The sequence below is a fragment of the Acanthochromis polyacanthus genome, chromosome 9, assembly GCF_021347895.1.
Source record: "Acanthochromis polyacanthus isolate Apoly-LR-REF ecotype Palm Island chromosome 9, KAUST_Apoly_ChrSc, whole genome shotgun sequence".
Lineage (NCBI taxonomy): Eukaryota > Metazoa > Chordata > Actinopteri > Pomacentridae > Acanthochromis > Acanthochromis polyacanthus.
This window is the reverse complement of record NC_067121.1, coordinates 215,163-236,847: the sequence shown is the minus strand read 5'-3', so window position 1 is coordinate 236,847 and position 21,685 is coordinate 215,163. Positions and strand designations below refer to the sequence as shown.

The 21,685-nt window shown below is 39.0% G+C and overlaps 2 protein-coding genes across 7 annotated transcripts; one reads left to right on the top strand and one right to left on the bottom strand.

Annotated features, from left to right (window-relative positions):
- Positions 1 to 2,438: 2,438 nt before the first annotated feature.
- On the top strand, positions 2,439 to 6,013 carry LOC127535545 (zinc finger protein 239-like). Its single transcript, XM_051953860.1, has 2 exons — positions 2,439 to 2,743; positions 3,619 to 6,013. Exons 1-2 carry the CDS (start codon positions 2,539 to 2,541, stop codon positions 4,683 to 4,685), a joined length of 1,272 nt encoding a protein of 423 aa, XP_051809820.1. The 5' UTR covers positions 2,439 to 2,538; the 3' UTR covers positions 4,686 to 6,013.
- A 6,381-nt stretch (positions 6,014 to 12,394) lies between these two features.
- Positions 12,395 to 20,880, bottom strand: LOC127535525 (gastrula zinc finger protein XlCGF26.1-like). 6 transcript variants are annotated; one of them, XM_051953799.1, is made up of 5 exons: positions 20,104 to 20,878; positions 19,267 to 19,767; positions 18,659 to 18,901; positions 13,301 to 13,383; positions 12,652 to 13,165 (listed from the first exon to the last, which is right to left on the bottom strand). In XM_051953799.1, the coding sequence occupies exons 1-5, from the start codon at positions 20,818 to 20,820 to the stop codon at positions 13,039 to 13,041; spliced, it is 1,671 nt and encodes a 556-aa protein (XP_051809759.1). In that variant the 5' UTR covers positions 20,821 to 20,878; the 3' UTR covers positions 12,652 to 13,038. The 6 variants fall into 6 exon arrangements, with proteins under 6 accessions (XP_051809756.1, XP_051809759.1, XP_051809755.1 ...); XM_051953796.1 differs by lacking the exon at positions 12,652 to 13,165 and adding an exon at positions 12,395 to 12,597 and having other exon boundaries at positions 19,267 to 20,880; XM_051953795.1 differs by having other exon boundaries at positions 12,652 to 13,156; positions 19,267 to 20,879.
- Positions 20,881 to 21,685: the final 805 nt, after the last annotated feature.

Below are 21,685 nucleotides of genomic sequence, written 5' to 3'. Positions count from 1 at the left end.
AAAAAATCTTGTGCCAAGTGCCTTAACCTTTCATAAAATAGAGAGAGAGACAGAGAGACAGACAGAGAGAGAGAGAAAATAAAAATCTTACGGCAAGTGCGTCAGCTGCACAGCCGTGTCCTCGTTAGTTTTGTCCATTTGCACCAATTCCTCCTTCTTCTCTTGTATCTTCTCCTCAGAGAATTTCGATTTGTGATTTGTTCAGCCATTGCAATTTTGTCCAATCACCGCAACTTTCCCGCAATTTTGGCCCGCCTCCCGTGAGTTCCACCAATCATAGCAGTTCCCAGCGCAAACGTAATGCACGTATGTCACCGAATTCACTTCCTGTTTATGGTTTGAAGATGCAGACGTGCGATACTAATGTCTCTCATTTACCAATAAAAATTACTGCTGAAGACCGTGATAAACAATTAATTCACTGATGTTCTTCACCAAAGCGGAGCTAAACTGTTTTACAACCGTGCAATATTGTGGTGGAATACAAAAAAAGAAAAAAATCATCGATTTCACTTTTAAAAAATAAATAAATCACGAAACATATTGGAACGGCTGAAATGAGCGGACAACAGACCAGACAAATCACCATGATGGAAACTGTTGCATCCAGATCCATTAGAGCCCTGAAAGAATGAGGTAAATTAGATTAATTATTCCACCAAAGAGTGGAGAGAAATGTCCATGTCGTCCGGAGGGTCGACCACCACCTGAGCGGGACCCTACCACGGGCAACACGCTTTGTGGTTGGACAACTGGGGCAGACGGGGCGTCTCGGTCTCGCCGCTGAGAGCCACGGCGGAGTTATGTGACGATCAGCGTGTGTGAATCATTTCCTTGTTACCCACATCACTCAAAACGGACTCGGGGATTTGAATGAAGTTTTCAGGGTCGCTCAGAAATGACACAAGGACCAAATGATTAGACTTCGGCAGTGATACGGCTTAAAGTTTGGATCCACGTATAGGTTGTGGGAGAGCAATCTGCGGACAGATGAGCGCCAATCCGCGATCCCGCAGGCCGCGGTCGCTCTCAGAATACTGAGTTGAAGTGGCATCATCCAGGGAGAGCATGTCAAGTTAGCATTGCAGCAGCTAAGTCAGCTATGTGCTCAGTGCGCACGCGGAGGATTTCAGCTCTCTAACGACCAATGAATGCATTGCTATGACGTCGACGTGAGCGACTGACGAACGTTCCGGTATAAAATTTTGCAAGCAAGATATGTTCTATTTTATTGATGTTTATTTTTTGATCAAAATGAAACAGCTCATTGTCTAAAAGAAAAAAATAATGCCTCGTTTTAAAAAATAATACCTTTTGCCTAAATTTAAAACGTTTTAAGGCCATTAAATTTTGTGTTTTTGATTTATCACTTTTTAATACTTTTTAAAACCTCGCGGACACCCTGTTTTAATCATTTTATACTTTTTACTTCATGGTTTCAAAATTATTTAAAGTGCATAAAGTGCTTTTAAAGTGCAATCCTTTCCAGATCCAATAAATAAATAAAGGGCATCGTAAAAACCCACCATTACAAACAGGATGAATTCACTGGTCTTAGCTGGAACCCTCTAATTAGCACCAATTAGCCTGCAATCTTATTTTCAACTGAACAATTACAAAACACACGGAAATTACTGGTAAACAGACAAAGTTCGCTCGTGCCTGACATCGATCTCCGTGGCTAATGCTAATGCTAACACATACTGCAGTGGCACACATCGGCAGCTTAAACAGTCTTTTAGAGTCTCCAGAATTCTGCTCTTACCGGCTGCAACCCGGATTTTGGAGATGAAGGCAATCCTGAACAGTTTGTAGCAGATCTTGATGCTTTCCCAACAGAAACTCGCGGCCACTTTGTTTGAACGCGGTCTTTCATTCTCAGTTCCTCCTTCGTGCTGCGTGTGTCCCCTTTTTTGCCGCCGGTGCCAAACCTGCAGCCGCAGATTGTTTCCGCCCCAGCTGAGTGTAGGAGCTGTGCGAAAATGCTTCTCCTTTGAGTTGACTCCCTGATTGAAAGCTTCTTTGAATGCTTCAAACAGTCATTCTCTAATATCAGCCCAGAAAAACGGATCAAAGTGGGTTGTAAGTTCATCTGGAGCCGCTGATTTCCCCAAAGACATTTTCATTCCAGCTCTATCAATCTCTCCAAACACGTGCTTTTAAAGTCAGTCTGAGGGATAAATGCTTTGACTTTTTAAGAAACAAAAGAAGAGGGGGACTAATTTTACTGTTCAAGGTAAGATGGGAAAAGTAAGAAGGCACTTCAGTGGTGCAAGAAGAGACTCAACTTTCTCATGACCACAGGACTGCATAAGAAAATATCGAGGATTCTCTAAGGACTATGAGTAACATCCAGTAGGTGGCAGCAATACGCCAGTGATGCGTCTAGTCTGCCTAATTCAATGAGGAAGAAGAAAGTAACTCAGTGTTTCTGCCGGAACTTCACAGTGTGACACCCGGCGGATGTAAACAAAGAAGCATGAGCAGAGTTAGCTTCACTACTGTGTGGACTGAGCTATAAAACGGCTGTATTATAGTATGAATGAGAAATATCAGAGCGATAAAGTAACGATGTGTTCAGTTGAGTATCTGAGAGAGTTGATCAGCGACAGACTAGCTGCTGCTGCTGGAGAAATATTCTCAGAGTTTGAAAAAACCATCGTCCAGTACCAGGAGGAGATCGATCGTCAGCGCAGACTGCTGGATGTCATCTGGAAACCACACATCCCCTTACAGCCCATAGGTGTGTATGTGTTTTGATGGTGAAGAATTCCACTTCTAGCATGTAGAACATCATGAAGTGTTCAGATGAACTGAGACACACTGTGAGGAAGAGAGAATGGGCTCATAATATGGAGTCTGTTAGTTGATGCTGTGTGGAGTTTTAAAAACGTGATCGTTGTGTTGATTGACCCTGGAAGCAAGAACCAAAGTTTCCTGTTCAGAGGTGCTGGAAGTGTTTATCTGAACTACTCCACACTGACAGCAACTGCACTGTGTTATCAAACAGTTTAATAATAAAACTCTGACAGAGGACTCAGTCATTCCATCATTTAAGTCCAGAGACATAATTCCATGTATCGAGATCATTCATGATCTAAAGAAAGCGCACGTACAGAGTTAGAGAGTATAGAAGTCATGTGTTCAACTGCATTCCACTATTAACATGTTGGGTTTCACTGATGAGTCAAATCAACAGTACAGTAACCAGCAGTAAAATAAGAATAACATTAAAATCCAAATGTCCTGACAGGTTTGAAGGCTGAAGAGGACAGCAGCTTTATTCAGACAGATTTTAATGGATCCCCATCAAACCTGTCTGTGTGGTGTGTAGAAAAGTACCCAGTGGTGTTTACCATTAGAACTTTGTGATCCTGTATCCACTGTGGAACAACGTGTTCATAGAAATGTTCAGTCATTTGGAGATGCTTGTATCATTCCTGCTGCTGTTTCATGGCTCAAAGATTTCTATTATAAACCATCATATTCTTTTTGCATCAAACATTCAACTGTTGAGCTGAATTTGTTGGAGACAGCCAGTCCTGGACAAAGTGACAGATGTGTGTTCTCTCATCATCACAGTAGTAACCATTGTCTTTTGTCTCTTTTTCCCTCCAGAGCTCCCACAGTCTTATGTCTGTGAGAATGAGAAGACTGTTGTTGACCATCAGCCCCATGACCAGGAGAGAAACTCCATGGTGGACCATGAGGACCCAGAGCCTCCACGGATTAAAGATCAGCAGGAGGAACTCTGCACCAGTCAGGACCAATCAAACCCAGAGATTTCTCAAATTAAAATGGAACAGGAAGAATTGTGCACCAGTCTGGACCAATCAAACCCAGGGTTACCACAAATTAAAGTGGAACAGGATGAACTCTGCTCCAGTCAGGAGGAAGAGTTAATTGGATTGAAACAGGAGACTGATACCTTTGAGGTGACTCCTGCTGATGAGGAAAGTGACCACAGTGAACCAAAACCAAACAGTGATCAGCTCCTGTTTCACATCTCTTGTGTAGCTGAGAGCCCAGATCAGGAAGGAAGCAAGGATGTAGACTCAGGATCAACTAGATGTATCGAGCAGAAACCAAGACATCAGAGTAACAACAGTCACAGTAATGATGTAGACAATGCTCCAACATCAGCGAGACAGTGTGATAATGACAAGGCAAGAAAATCTGCAACATGCGAGGTCTGTGGAAAAGCTTTTAGTCGTAAATCAAATTTAATCAAACATCACAGAACCCACACAGGTGAGAAGCCATATTCTTGTGAAACCTGTGGAAAAAGCTTCAGTCAGCGGAGCTCTTTGACTGAACACTTGAAATATCACACAGGTGAGAAGCCGTATGTTTGTGGAACCTGTAAAAAAGGCTTTATTCGACGGACCCATTTGACTGCCCACATGAGATGTCACACAGGTGAGAAACCATATGTTTGTAACATTTGTGGAAAAAGATTTTCTAGTTCATCAGCACATAATAGGCACATGGCAGTTCACAAAATGGTAAAGCCATATTCTTGTGGAACCTGTGGAAAAAGCTTCAGTCAACGGCGCTCTTTGACTGTCCACATGAGATGTCACACAGGTGAGAAGCCATATTCTTGTGGAACCTGTGGAAAAAGCTTTAAACATAGTTATCAATTAAAAGCCCACATGAGAATCCACACAGCTGAGAAGTCATGATCCTGAAACATCTGTGAAAAATAAAGAAGAACTAAGCTTGAAACAACATGTAAGAATTGGTACAGGTTAAAAGTAGATGTTTTAGATTTAAAGCAGCTTTCGTCTGTGCTTCAACAACAATTGTGAGGAAGTATGTAAGCAATCCTTGATGATTAGACCAGATGGAGTCTGGACTGTGGTGGTGGAGCAGCAGGCAGAAGAACCAAACTGAATGTCTGGATGGATATGGTATTGGTACAGACTGCTACATTTCTGCTATCATGACATCCTTCATCAGCAGAGCACTGATTGGAGATAATGTGAAGCTGTTTGGAACATTTTCACATCCTGCTGAGAGAACATGGCTGTTCAGGTGTGAACATACTGCTGGAATCCACTCAGCTTGAGCTCTGCTGTCTTTCTAGTGAAAGGAGGCAACGAGATACAGAGACATTGTGACAGTAGGACACAACAGAGTGTGTCACTGCAGCAGAGGAGATCTGGACGTGAAATAAAGTTGTAATAAAACGTCTACAGCTCCATGACTGCTTCATGAAATGTTTTGAATGTTTTCAAACAGATGAACATTTACAAGTTGTTTCATAATTAATGTAACATTGAAGATCCCCAGCAAGAATAACTCTGAGTCAGATATCAAAGACATAACCAACATTATTATGTTTTCAAGCAACAGACACGTGGTTTTACTAGTAGTAGCTGATACACTCCTGCAAATGTCAAAACCAGAAATGTTAAAAACAGGTGAAGCTGTGCTGCAGTTTCTGCTGGTTACATAAAGGTCTTATGCTATTTATTTCTTCTATTGTCACCACATAGGTCATCTGTGTGATTTGTTAGTAGGATCTCATTGTGTCGTCATACAGCACATTGAACCCTTGTATTGTCTGAACGTCCTGAACACTCCTCCTGTCCTCAGGGTCAGAAATGACCTGCCTCCACTGAGCCTCTAAAATAGAGCAGCTTAATGGAATTTTTAACCAAAAATCTATTTTACATGAAGAAACAACCTGTCATGCGTCACACACTTTGTGAATGCCTGTTTTTGCTTCCTCAGAGGGTAGAAAGACTGTATTTAATCAGTGAACACCATTCGTTTTTATTCCATTGTTCATGCTGTAACTGTTTTCTTTCTTTAAGTAGAGGTTTATTATCACTATTATTGCTGCTAAAGGTACTGCATAGGTGTAAACATTTCTTGTTTTGCAGGAGATAATACTTCTATAGCCTCATAAAGTACCAGAAATGAACTTGAAATGCATTTTTGAAGGGAAACAACAGTGTACTGTATACTGTACAATGGAATATAAAACTACAAAACTCAACTACCAGATACTAGTACTCTCTCATTTTTTGGGTCATTGCTCCCACCAGAAAGATGCATAACCTACATCAATCATAAGAACAGAAAAAATAACAGATTCAAGCAAAAATATTCCAACACATTAAGCTCTAATTAACACATGGAGGACAGACTGCAACTGTATTTGTCACACGTGCAGCACACAGTATTTGTTTTACAGTCCTTGTTACTCCTGGATGACTAAAAAAATCTGATCTCTGACCTGCTGGGAACTGAAACCTGAAAACTGCCCTCATGGCTTCAGCAATATCAGATTAGTCCATATTAATTTGAAAATCTGCAAATATGACAATCTCAACAGTCCAGAAGTAGCCAGGGTGTAGAATCTTGACCCCACTCTGTATTATGCTAGTTATTTAATGTTTTGTAACCTCGGTCACTTTCCATGGGGGTCAATTTTCTATCTGACACCGGGTAAAAAATGACCTGAAGACAGTCTTTGTACCCTGGTGGTGTACAGCTTTGATGAAAATATAAACAAAAACAATGTTTCACTTTTTCTAATGTTGGGGTCACTTGAGGAAAAGTGATCAAATTTCAAGTTGAAAAAGGTCATTTAGGGGCCGTTCTATGCTATTAAACATGGTGGCCTGGTTCATTTTGACCCGAAGACAGCACTAAGGTTCAAACAACAGCAAATCAGTAAAAGTATTTTCCAGTTGAGTATGCTAAGAATTTACCTCAAGTTTAAATAATGAGTCCACAGTATTATTAGTTATTTAAAGAAATGCATGACCAGAATTAGCAACAAAAATGACTAAAATGAGACACAAAATGAACATCTCATTTGGATCATTTTGTACATTTCAGTCTGTTTTTAGGAAAAAGTGTCATAAATCAGACTGTAAATGATCTATGAACAAAGCTCTCTGTAAAAAGCCTCAGAATGTTGAATAGAATAAATGTGGACAGTTTCATGACTGTAAGAGAAGATTTCTGGATCATTTTGTGTCTCATTTGTGTCATTATGTGTTTTTTTTGGTCAGTTTACGTCTTTCTGTCTGGTTTTAAACATTTTGCATCTTTTCATGTTATTTTTTTTCTTCCATTTTGGTCATTTTGTGCCTTAATTTTGACCATTTTGTGGTTCATTTTGGTCATTTTGTGTGTTTTTAAGTTTATTTCTGTTTAAAGTTGCTCATCTTGTTAGTTCTTTTGGTCAGTTCACGTCTATTTCATCATTCTGTGACTCAGTGGACATTTCTGTTTCAGTTTTCATCTCATTTTTGCTCTGAATTGCTCATTTTATCTCTCATTTTAGTCATTTTGCATCACTTTAAGGTTGTTTTTTTCATTTTCTACATTTTGTGTCTCATTTTCATCATTTTTGCTTAATTTTAGTCCCATTTTGGACACTTTTATCTTTTTGTTTCACATTTGATGTCCCTTTTCTAATTTTATGGCTCATTGTGGTATTTTTCTGTCTTGGTCGGATGTTTTATGTTCCATTTTGGTCATTTTGTGTCCCATTTGAACTGTCCCATAACATTGTTGGACCGTTCAGTAGACTCTGTTTGGGTCTTTTTCTCACCACTGAAACATTTTGTCCATTTTTGTCTCATTTTGGTCATTTTATAGATTAGATTAGATCCAACTTTACTGTCATTGCACAGAGAACAAGTACTAAGACAGTAAATGCATTTTTTAAAAGTCCATTGTGATGTCAGAGAGAAGAACTAACAACTGTTACCACATTCCATATTCTGAAGAAAAACATGGAAACACTTGAGAAAGTCAGTTTAACACACAAACCTTGGAGATATTGGAGAGTTGTGGTGAAGATTTCAAGTGTGAAACTTGTGAAGACATTGTGAGCAAAGACTGTGACAGAAAAATGAAGCCTCCTCAGCCAGATAGGAAACATTCAGGTAAGACAGAAGTCCAGACAACGAGCTGCAACTCAGCTCCAGATATCAAACTACACACTGACATGTTAGACTGAAGTTTTCACAACACTTACAAGCTAACATTTGCTCATTTTGTGCCTTATTTTGTTCAGTTTGCATCCTTAGGGGTGTTAGTGGACAGAATGTTGTCATTTTTCATCTCTTTTGTTGTTTTTTTCCATTTTGGTGACTTAAAGGCTGTTTTTGTTGAATTTGGTCATTTTGTGTCTCATTGAGGCTCATTTTCATCATTTTGTCTCTAACCTTGGTCCTTTTTGTCTTTAGGATTGTTTTTACTCCTCATTTTTCGTGCTTTAAAGGTTTTTGTTCCATTGTGAACATTTTGTGTCTCATTAAGATTATTTTTTGTATCATTTTGGACATTTTGCATCTGTTTAAGGTTTTTCTGTTTCATTTTATGTCTCATTTTGTGCATTTCAGTCTGTTTTTAGGGGAAAAGTGTCATAAATCAGACTGTAAATGATATATGAACAAACCTTTCTGTAAAAACTTTCAGAATGTTGAATAGAATAAATGTGGACTGACTAGGTAACCTTACAGAACTTTACTGTTGTGATGTACGCATTAACCTGACTTTATACACTCCAAGAAAAATATATATCTAACCACTGTGATAGGGATAAATAGAAGTTCCAATCTGTTGACTTTAATTGCAGGATAATGCTTTATAGACTGCACAGTGGTTAGCACTTTCGCCTTGCAGCAAGAAGATCCCCGGTTCAAATCCCAGGGTGGGCCTGGGATCTTTCTGCATGGAGTTTGCATGTTCTCCCTGTGCATGTGTGGGTTTTCTCCGGGTACTCCGGCTTCCTCCCACAGTCCAAAAATATGCTGAGGTTAATTGATTACTCTAAGTTGTCCGTAGGTGTGAATGTGAGTGTGATTGTTTGTCTGTATATGTAGCCCTGTGACAGACTGGTGACCTGTCCAGGGTGTCCCCTGCCTTCACCCGAGTCAGCTGGGATAGACTCCAGCACCCCCCATGACCCTCGTGAGGATAAAGCGGTGTATAGAGAGTGGATGAATGGATGGATGGATGAAATAAACAGGCATTTGTGTAGTTCACACACATTCATCAGGTTCTAGCATTATTTGATTCTAAATCACAGGTTATAATCTCATACTGTGTTCCCTTATTTTGCTGTCACTCTGCCAGAGCCCCATTCTTATGGCTGATTCATGGATCTCATACCTGTATGATTCTTGACAGACTTTAAATGTATTTTTTATAATCCTGTTAAATGTTGAGTAGAATAAAGCAGATGAAAAATAAACAGCTGATATAATGTGTGTTTGTAATGAAGAACTCAGAGTCAGGATTTTTAGTTTCATTTCATCACTAGAACAGGACTTAAAGACTCACATCAGGATCAAGTGTGGCTGCACAAAAAGCTGATTTTCACTGGACAATAATGTGTGAAAGTCTGTCAGCAGTTTGGAGATTCACTGCTTCCTCTCTCATTTCACACTTTGTGCAGCTCAAATGCTTTTAGTTCAAGTGAGCGTCAGAGGAACACCACATCCTGATTTTCACTCTCAACATTTGACTGGAAAAAGACGCAAACACCACATTTGGCTCCTGGAAGAATCACAACTTCCATCTTTGAAGAGGAACAAGTTTACAAGGAATCATTTAGAAGGATTTGACAAAGAAACACATTTAATCCATGAATGTGAAAACATGTTTGTGAGGGACAGAGTCATGGAGAGACTCAACTATCTGTTCAACACTGTTTCTGTACCAGGAGGAGACTCTGGAGACTCAACTCAGCACAGAGACACTGAGGAGGAACCTGGATAGAACCAGAATCCAGGATAGAGAGGTTGAGTGAATGTGGTGTTGAAGGTGTGGAGGTGGATCAGAGAGTCAGAGGAGACTCTGTAGAAGGACAGAGTTCCAGCAGGAACGTCCACATAAACTGAAACTCTGTGAGAGACTGAGGAAGACCTGATGGATGTTTTACTGTTATTGTGCCAGACAGAGCAAGCATCACTATGAGCAACCCTGTCTCCACAAAATTACGTTCTCAGACAACTAAAATGCATTTTCAATCACGTTGCAACAGAAACGTAATTGGTCCGGCGTTACGTTGATCTGTAACGTATTCAAAATGCGTTTGTTGCTTGTTAAATGGATGTTGCAGTCACATGTTTGTGGATACAGCGCGGTGGTGTCATGTCTTCTGTCAAGTACCACAAGAAAAGACGGGAAAATAAATCCTCCTTCTTCGTCCTCAGTGTGTTTTAATAATAATTCTCCTGCGTGGTGTTTTATTCTGACAGTGACATGGATCTGTTTCCTTCCCTGGGGTGGTTCTGCTAGCGTTTTTTACTTGACTAAATATACTGAATAATAAGTTTGACATGAAAGGAGAAAACTGGAATGAATGTTGATTCAGTCTCCCTCGTAGTTTTCCCCTAGCTGTCATGTCATTCATACTTTAACACTGCCATGGGCCAGATCGGCCTTTTGGAATAGCCTCGTGGAGACTTCATTCCAGCTACACGGCAGCGGTTTGGATTTCTGATTTACTTTGTATGTTGTTTACCGGAACGCTTTCATTTAGGACCGGAAGTGCGCGCTTCACTCCGCTTTCGTCGTTCTGTAACCAATCAGAGCGTGGCTAAATATTAAAGCTGTGCTGCAGCGACCAGACAGAACAGCGACACCTAGTGTGTCTGCATTGAAATTACATGTTCCTTCTTGAAAACCAGGGCAGAAAGGTTCACTGTGCCACATTTATTCAACCTTTTCAAAACGCTTTTTGTAATACGTTTTAGATGCAGTTTGCAGATGTTTCTGAAGATGTGCAGTGAATTCTCCTTGTCAATACATTGAATATATCCTCCAAAACATCCCATAAACAGTCTTCTGGTACAGAAACCTTCATCATTCTGAAGGAATTATTTGGTAAATGTTAGACTTTATACTTTATCAGCAGCAATACTTTCTTTCAACACAAAATCAGTAACAAAGAAAATAAAAACACGATTTTGAACAGTGTGCTTTATTGCAAAATAACAAAATTCATGAACAGCAGGTTTCAGGCGTGGTCGTGATTGTGAACGAGGTCCTCCTTTTCCTCTTCCTCCTCCTCCTCTTCTTCATCCTCCTCCTCCTCTTCTTCCTCCTCCTTTCCTCCTCCAAGGCAGTGTGATCCATCAAGACTTTCCCGTATATAAAAGCATTAAATATTATCATGGTTTGTATCCATGTTTTCAGTCCTTTTATGTGCTGGCAGCAACAGAATGTTTGACAATAGGCAAATCTGTATTGTAGAATTTCCAACAATAATAAGGAATGCCGAGGTAAATATTATAGTAACTGCATTAATGCTATAAATAAAAATGATCTTTCGTCTTGTGTACAGTCAAGTGTTGGATACACACACACACATTTAAATTGGCTGGAAGAAGCGTCTCCTATTAACTGAAGCTTTTACTGACGATTCTCCACAAGAAAAACAGATTCTCAGCTGAGGATCTTTATCTGATGTTGTACGTGCAAACCTGATGAGCTTTATGTCACTAAAGCCACTGAACAAAACCGTGAAGATACAGTTTCTCATACTGTTCTCATTGTGTTGTCATAGAAACCCAACGTGTATTTAGTTGGTGATGCAGAAATCACAAATATATTTTTTTATGTTTGGTTCTGATTTGGTGCCAAAAATCTACTGGTATATATGACCAAGAATATTTAATCAATGACATTAATTTCACCTTGATTTGACCGATAACTAAAGTGATCGCTCCGAAATGTTCATCATGTCTTCTTGTTATTATAGTAGTTTAAAGCTCTTTTATTCAGACATAAAATGAACAGACAGATCTTGATTACTTTGACAGTTTCAGTGAAAACGTTCAAGATCTGTCTATTCATTTTATGTGTGAACAAAAGAACTCAAAGCGACTGAACTACAGTGACTTCCTGCATTATCAGACCACCCCTGACCAAAGTGCACTTCTTCAATATAACGTCTCAATACATGAAGTTTAAAGTTTAACAGCTGTAATGTGCAGCAGCCAGTTCAAAAAGGCGTCTACATTGATGGGTAAAATAAATTCTTCACGCACGTTTAACAGCTTTCTACCAGCATTCCTGTCTTGCATCATTTGCAGTAGCTGCTTTCCACCATCATCATTTTTCATTTTCCTTGTAGCTATCAACTATAACAACCAGTTGACTGAAGCAGCTGGTACATGAGACGTCCATTTGGTGTTAACACCCCCCCTTTTGTGACTCACAGGATCTGAAGTAGAAAGTCTGAGTTAACAAAGAAACCTGACAACCACCATTAACTCTGACTGAGGCTTTAGTTTTTGTCGAGCCGGTGTACACAAAGTAAGCCTGTTTATACTGAACTTGCTTCATAGCAGCCCTCAGAGGAACAAAGTTAGATTTTTGGTGCCACGAAAAATGTGAGCCACATTTCTAGATATTATCCATTAAATATTGTCAGCACAAACTGTAGAGTGACTAGGTTTTTCCTAGAACTAATCCTCTGTCACAGAATGCTGACATTTCTTATTGCTGGGGGGCTTATTATTGAATAAAATCATCTACAAGGCTATATGTATGAACTTCAGTTGATGAACTCTGAAAGCAAGACAGGGGCTCCCAGAATTCTTCCATTTAATTCTGCTGTTTTAAATGAGATGAAAATAAGATACTATTAAAAAATAACGAAATATAGTATTCATACTTACATGTAATTGTGTAATTATGTAGTGCCCTGCCACAATAAATAAGTTCTTAAAATTGCTCATCATAAAACAATACAGCACATCATAAACGGATCTCAGAAGAAACAGCTTGCAGTTACCACATTTTACTTGTTGTTGGCCTTGTTAATATATATATTTTTAAAATATGATCACGCATACTGTACACAAACACTGTATGCATGAAGATGAATAAAATTACTATACATGTACAACAGCATCATTCATTGAAGTGTAAACAATAACAGTCTGGTGAAATAAAAGAATATTAGCATTAGATTTTTTTGTTAAATGGCCAAATTCTGGTACCTCCACAAAGTAGCATTCATTTCCTTTTGTTAACTGCCTATATTTACTAACTCTACAATATCAGCCAGTCAGTCAATTTACCATGTCTAAGGGAAATATTAACATCAGATCCAATGTGGGATAGTACTCCTTGTGCTGCAGAGTGACCACCTGACCCAGATGATAGGTTTCTAGAACAACTGCAAATGAAAGTAGAAAGACTAAGTCCTTACACTGTTGGAAGAATTTTGTTCAAATCTAACACAAATAACTCTGCACTTTAAATACTATAGATTGGCTCATTAGAAAATAAAAAGCTGTTTGCTGAAACTTACTTTGTCTTCTGTCCTTCTAATGATCTTTGAAAAAGGAAAGCTCCCTGTATTGGATCTCTCGGTGCACTCATCACATTGTTCTCCTAAACAGATCAAAATTAGAACAGTTGAGAGGTACTGTTGTGAGTCAATGTCAACACTCATGATTTGTTCACGTTGACCATTGTTTTGATGCCATTTAACAGAGGGGACTAGAGCAACACACATTCATCACGGTCCAAATTTATTCTATTCAACATTCTGAAGGTTTTACACAGAGGTTTGTTCATAGATCATTTACAGTCTGATTGATACATTTTTTTCTAAAGACATGCTGAAATGCACAAAATGATCCAATAAGATGCAAAATCACCAAAATTGAACAAAAACAACTTTAAAGTGATGGAAAATGACCAAAATGAGAGATAAAATGAGCAATTCAGAGCAAAAATGAGATGAAAACTGAAACAGAAATGGCCACTGAGTCACAGAACGATGAAATAGACGTGAACTGACCAAAAGAACTGACAAGATGAACAATTTTAAACAGAAACAATCTTAAAAACACACAAAATGACCAAAATGGAAGAAAAATAACATGAAAAGATGCAAAATGTTTAAAACCAGACAGAAAGACGTAAACTGACCAAAACAAAACACATGATGACACAAATGAGACACAAAATGATCCAGAAATCTTCTCTTCCAGTCATGAAACTGTCCACATTTATTCTATTCAACATTCTGAGGGTTTTTACAGAGAGCTTTGTTTTGTTTACTGTCTGTGGACCTGGAAGGAGCAGCTTCATATCTGGAAAAAAGATTCACAATCAACGGTTTGTTTAACAGAAGAGATCATCTTAGTTCAAAGTGGCACCAAATCCATGTCATGTTTGGGTCGTATGTTGGCCTTTAACTTTGAGCAGGTGTGTTATTATTTACAGTGTTTATGGTAGAATGTGGCCGTTTTAATGGCAGATCACATGGAAGTAACATGAGCCAGTTTGAAATAGTGAGTTATGCAGAAGAACAACATAAAGAAGAAATTCAAAGTTTTTAATCAGTAAATATGTTAGATTATATTTTTAATCTATTTTGTGTACTTGTTGATGAAAAACGTTTCATAAAAGAAACCTTAATAATGTTGCATTTTAATGTTTTAACCCTCCTGTTTTCCTCATTTACAGGCAACAAAAAACATTGTTTCCTTGTCTAAAAAAATTCCCCAAATTTCTGAAAATTTGTAAAACCTTCAGGAAGAAAATTCCAGTAATTTTATAAAAGTTTTCTTCTCAAAAATCACCCAAATTTGGCAAGAAAATTGTTGTCACTATTTTTTAAAAAAATGAGTAAAAATCTTCCAAAAAAAATCCTAAAAATATCTAAAGTGATTACATACATTTCAGTAAAACTTCTAATATTTTCTTTAAAAACATCATCAACAATCCAGTGAATTTTGCTGGATTTTGGTTGATTTTTTGTGAATGTTCTTTAGAAATATTTTTAAGTTTTTATTTCCACCTAAAAATGTTCAAAGATTTCCCAAAAATGTTCAAAACGTGGACATCAGAAGTTTCACTGTGAAAATATATATTTCTTTCCACATTTTCAAACTTTAAAACGAGTCCATTTTGACCCACAGGACAGGGTTAATTAGTCATGTAAGAAGTTGAGCGTAAGTTAATTTTTTATTATATAAAGTTGAAATATATTTTTTAGTCATTTTCTAATTCTCCAGGATTAAGGACTGTGTAGAGACCTGTAGGGGGCAGTAACCAGCACCTACTATTAGAGCCCCTGTATTATCAGAGCAGCGACAACTGGGGATTTGAAGCCATTTTGTTTCTATTCACTCAATATGGGACGCGCTGCGCGAGGTGCACATTCACAAAAACTTGCTACTTGTGGATTGTTTACTGATTTGAAGACATGTTTTGGACAAAATATTACTGGCTTGTTTTTTCTGGATGTCCAAGGTTGGATTATGGCCGTTTTTAGTGGAATATTTTCATCTGTGACTAGTTATGAGCCTTCAAAGGTGAGTTTTGCTGTTTATGTTATTTGTTGGACAAATGTGTTTATATTACCCGCTGTGGTAATCACATCTGAAAGTGGTTTATACCGGTGGATTCATGAGAATCTAAGCTTTCCATGGGTGTATAATGTTTCTATCATCGAGTTTGCAGCTTCGGTCAATTTAGCAAAATACGTTTGCACATCTCAAGACAGCCCGAATACGGAAGTTTAACGGGTTACGGTACCCAACAGTCACCAGGAACACATCTCCATGCATGAATATGGTCAAAGTCAAAATAACCACAACTGCCTAAAATCACATCAAACTTTTTTGTCTGTCATTCACCCATACACCATAACATGAAAGTACATACATGGGACTAACCTGGCACAAAAACGATGAAGTCGGTTTCCATCCCACTCTCCGGACTTTATTTTCCCCCAGTTTCCTTCTTTGACTATTACTGGGAAATCTAAACATGTGGAATCCCTTCTACGATCGATTTGTGCACCCAAAGGCACAACAGCCTGTCATTTTTCAGGTATTTAAGAAGCGAAAAAGGACCGAGAATTACTCTCTGCAGTGTAAACAACGTTAACAGAAAACCCGGCGTTCATGAATAGGAAACAAAATGGCGCATATAGATCACGTGACCAAAATTTTTTGGACCCGTCATGTCAATACTCTGATAATATAGGGACTCTACCTACTATGATGTTCTCCATGAGCTTGAAGTAGAGGGTTCCCTCAGCATAGCCAGATGAACACACCTATTGTGTTTCCACTCCGTGTTCCTGCCACGCCTGCAGGATGACCTTCATACTTGTGGCAGTGGTTGGACAATCATCCAATCAGAACGCAGAGCCACATGACACCCAACCAGCTGTGGGTGCTGGGTCATACACATCACCCAATATGTCAGATACTTTCTTAGAGGTTTTTCAGTGGACTGTAGACCCAGTTTCACTCGTTTTTCTTTTCTCACATTGAAATTTGAGGCTGTTTGAAGATGAATATCTCAAGAACAATTCTAGATAAAAGCCTGAAACCTTCACTTGTTTGTCTTGCTAACATCAGCAGATCAGATTGTTGTTAAATACAGCAGTGGAAAAAAGTTTTTGGACATCCCATACATTTCTGAAATACTGCATTAAGAATCACTTTGAGGTCTTCAAGAGTCATTTATTTTAGTACAATCATAAAAATAAACACATCCTAAAAAAGACATGAAAAACTGAAAATTGACTGGTTCCATAAAACGAGAAATTTGGTAGAATTTAGTTTTGTTAGTTTTTCTTGTAAACAACAAACAAAAAAATATATCATTTGTATTTGTGTCTGTCTGATGCAGCCACACCCTTAGAAACACACAAAAAGACTAACAAATATTTCATGATGATATTTAAGATTGTGTAAAAATTTTCAGGGTGTCTGAAAACTTTTTTCCTCACTGTATCTGTCAAAGCATGAAAATGTGCCGTTATAAAAATGCCACTATCTCCAGACACATACATGTGGTCATGGTTCCATGATGCCTATGTCATGGTAATGACTGGATGCAGCTAATTTACAAAGAAATGATTCTAAACTACATGTCAGCTTTCAAAGATTGGACTTTTCATCCAACACTTCATGTTTTTTTATTTCAACTCGCATGTAATCTGAGATTAGTTGATCTACTTGTTCAATATTAGAGATTCCTACAGATAGATGATAGATTATAGATGGATAGATAGATACCTACGGTCAGTAATCTCCTAAATTAATTATGATTAACCATCAGAGAATCACTGAACCAGCTCTGCATCTAACGGGTTCCTGCAGCCCAGAGGGATCTGAGGAACAACCACTTAACCCGCACGGGCCCATATTCGGGCCCAAAATGGCCTGCTGAAGTTTAACGGCAAAAGCAGTTTTAGCTTCAAACGCGATGATAGAAACACTATACATGCATGGAAAGCTTAGAGTCTCATGAATCCGCCGGTATAAACCACTTTCTGATGTGATTACCACAGCGGGTAATATAAACACATTTCTAAAACAAACAACAAAAATTTAAAGGACACATAAAGGGCATAACTTACCTTTGGACAGTCTTTTACCGGTCAACGATGAAAATAATCCACAAAAATTGGCCATAATCCAAGAGTAGTCATCCAGACAATACTAGCAAGTATAATATTTTGTCCAAAACATGTCTAGAAATAAGTAAATAATCCACAAATAGCTCGGCTCCGTGCGCGTCCACGTGGCGCATGGTGGCGCTGCGCGTTCCATAATTCACTGCATTTTTGTCCATAATTTTATGAAGGATTCAGAAATCCACACGGTCTTGGTCTGAAAAAGGCGACTGAAGCCTCTGCTTTCGATTCCAACCGCATTTCAACCAATCAAGTGACTCATCGCTGCCTCCGAAGCCTAAACAGCCAACGATGGATCTGGTGACCCTCATCTCATCAGTAAATTCTGAGCAAATCACGTCGGAGGAAACGTTTGACGGACAGGGCATGTAGCCAATGAGCTTGCTGAATAGCCGAGAGGCGGGTTTTAGCGGCTCTGTGTGATTTTTCACACCTCCTGCTCTCCTGCTGCGGCCAGGAGCTGCAGCTTTTCTGTCTCCGTCTGTGCCTCTGATTCAGATCAAGATCCACACTGAAGCTTATCTGAAGTGATTTTTTGAGTTCTTTATGAGTTTTTGGAGTGAAAATAATGTGAAAAAGGGCTAATAAAGGAACATATACCATTTTTGCACAGGGTGTACATAGGGTGTCCAAAATTGACATAATTGGGCATATTAGTACAAAAACGTGTGAAACATTCATTTCTTGTAGTATTGCTCTGAAATTTTGTCCTGAACTATGTAAGACCCCAGGCTGTTGCCTTGTTGTGTTTCAAGCTGTCACAGTGCTGCCACACTAATTTTCAGGTGTTGTATTAGGGAAAAAATTTAGGCGAAAATAAAATTCATCCTAATTCAGTGTGTTCCAACATAAATAACTCTGTGTCAGTAGCACCTAGAGTACTTCTGACTGCACTGGGTGAAAATTCAGGTTGTCAGCTTTCAAAGGAGACCCCAGCCATGCCTGTACTCCAAACAGTTCAAGAACAGCATTCAATTTACTTTCTGTACATCTTCAGCAGAAATTTCAGGGGAAAATTGACCGCAGCTTCAAGGGTGGTAATTGAGGAAATTCTACCTGCTGCTCACTGCCTCCATCCACACGTCTATCCCTCTGCCACTGATAATTCATTTAAATGAGTAACCACTTTGAATTGTTTAATTAATTTACCAGTCACGTCTGTTAACGACAGCTTTCCTCTTAATGGATTTTGCAACGAAGACACTAAACAAGAAATTAGACCTGAATTCTGTGAAGCCGGATCTCAAGGACTTTAAGTTTGTGGAGGACTTCATGAACTTTTACTGAACCCTGCATGGAGAAATCTTCTTGGCAGGGGTTCAGTCTGTGTCCAGTGTGCATACGCTGGTGTCGTTGTAGGGTTCCTTGTTGATTGGACGTCGGTCCAGACTGGTCAAAGCAGCACTGTTCACCATTGGCAGAGTGCTGACAAGTCTGAGAGTTTTGTCCATCTGTTCCGTTCTGCTTGGAAAACAAAAACAAACACAGAGAACGTCAGTGTTTCCTGCAGCATTGAAGAACTGATGCCTTGCCTGAGATAGAGAGCACCCCAAATGACATCTGAAGACACTTTTACCTGTTGGAATTTAACATTCAGTTGTCCGATTATGTCACAATTCCTAATCTAACCCGCATCCCCAGATTAACCTGGACCAGATTTCTGTGTCAAAATGAATACAGGTTAGACTGAACGATAGCTGATAATGTGTTAACAGAATTCAACTGACCACAGTTGTTCAAAACAGTTTTGAAACAATTTTTCAGCAATATCCAAAATTATCCAATACATAACTGTGTGTACACTGTGACTGAGACCAGTCTTTACATACCTCACTGTGACACTGATTGAATGCTTGCTTTCTGGTGTGGATCTGCTGGTGTTGTTTCAGGGAATACAAAGTTGTAAAAGTCTTCTTACACTCGTCACATCTGTATGGTGTCTCCCCAGTGTGGACACGTTGGTGAACTTTGAGGTTTGCAATGTAGCTGTAGCGTTTCCCACACTGGTCACAAATGTATGGTTTAACCCCAGTGTGGGTCACTTCATGAGCTTTTAACTGTGAGTACTGTACAAATAGTTTGCCACAGTAATCACATACATACACATCATATCCAGTGTGGATGCGTTGGTGACATTTTAAGCTTTGTTGGTGCTTGAAAGTTTTTTCACAGGAGTCACAGTGGTACCGCTTTCTACCAGAATGGGGGCATTGATGGATCAACAACTGTTCATGTTGAGTAAAGGTTTTCACACATTGATCACAGTTGAATGGTTTAACTCCACTGTGAATGAGTTGATGACTTTTTAAGTTTCTCTTGTCAGTAAAAGCCTTTCCACACTGATCACAGTTGAATGGTTTAACTCCACTGTGAATGAGTTGATGACTTTTTAAGTTTCTCTTGTCAGTAAAAGCCTTTCCACACTGATCACAGTTGAATGGTTTAACTCTACTGTGAATGAGTTGATGACATTTTAACGCACTCTTGTGAGTAAAAGCCTTTCCACACTGATCACAGCTGAATGCTTTAACTTCACTGTGAATGAGTTGATGACTTCTTAAGTTACTTTTGTCAGTAAAAGCCTTTCCACACTCATCACAGTTGAATGGTTTAACTCCACTGTGAATGAGTTGATGTCTTTTTAACATAATCTTCTGAGAAAAAGCCTTTCCACACTGATCACAGTTGAATGGTTTAACTCTACTGTGAATGAGTTGATGACATTTTAACGCACTCTTGTGAGTAAAAGCCTTTCCACACTGATCACAGCTGAATGCTTTAACTTCACTGTGAATGAGTTGATGACTTCTTAAGTTACTTTTGACAGTAAAAGCCTTTCCACACTGATCACAGTTGAATGGTTTAACTCCACTGTGAATGAGTTGATGACTTTTTAAGTGACTCTTGTGAGTAAAAGCCTTTCCACACTGATCACAGCTGAATGGCTTAACTCCACTGTGAATGAATTGATGATCTTTTAACGTACTCTTGTCAGTAAAAGACTTTCCACACTGATCACAGTTGAATGGTTTAACTCCACTGTGGATGAGTTGATGTTTTGCTAGAGTACTCTTGTGAGTGAAAGCCTTTCCACATTGATCACAGTTGAATGGTTTAACTCCACTGTGGATGAGTTGATGTTTTGCTAGAGTACTCTTCTGAGAAAAAGCCTTTCCACACTGATCACAGCTGAATGGTTTAACTTCACTGTGAATGAGTTGATGACGTCTTAACGCACTCTTGTGAGTAAAAGCCTTTCCACACTGATCACAGCTGAATGCTTTAACTTCACTGTGAATGAGTTGATGACTTCTTAAGTTACTTTTGTCAGTAAAAGCCTTTCCACACTGATCACAGTTGAATGGTTTAACTCCACTGTGCATGAGTTGATGACTTTTTAAGTGACTCTTCTGAGTAAAAGCCTTTCCACACTGATCACAGTTGAATGGCTTAACTCCACTGTGATTGAGTTGATGACTTTTTAAGTGACTCTTGTGAGTAAAAGCCTTTCCACACTGATCACAGTTGAATGGTTTAACTCCACTGTGGATGAGTTCATGTTTTGCTAGAGTACTCTTGTGAGTAAAAGCCTTTCCACATTGATCACAGTTGAATGGTTTAACTCCACTGTGAATGAGTTGATGTTCTGCTCGATCACTCTTGTGAGTAAAAGCCTTTCCACATTGATCACAGCTGAATGGTTTCTCCACAGTGTGAATACATTTGTGAATTCTTAGCTTTGTTGCTGTGACAAAAGTCTTGCCACATTGCACACAACTCAGTGATTCATCTCTTTTTGCTGTTGTTGCTGAACCATCCTTATCCTCCTCAGAGGTCCCACATCTCACTCCATGGCTGTGTTTACATTTCTGTAGCAAAAGACAAAGATAAAAACAGAGGCAGTGATGAAAGAGCAATCATGAAAAAATTGAAGCTAAGTCTCAATTCCATGTAGTTGGACATGAGGCTGAAACAAGATCAAGAATCTGCAGACATGCTAGCAGCTTTGTCATTAGAAACCTAGAAATGTGTCAACAGCACACTCACAATGTCAACAAAGCTATTTTCACAGGCCGATAGTTTTCAGCTTTCTGCACGGTAGTTTTAGAATCGGTTGTTGCTAGAGGTACGGACCCGTACCCGTAGCCTGTGGACTACGGATACGGCACTTGCCATTTGCCAATCAGATACGCAAGATCTGGTCACGTGACTCCCGGTAGACGCTAGCGGTGTGGACCCGTAGCATCG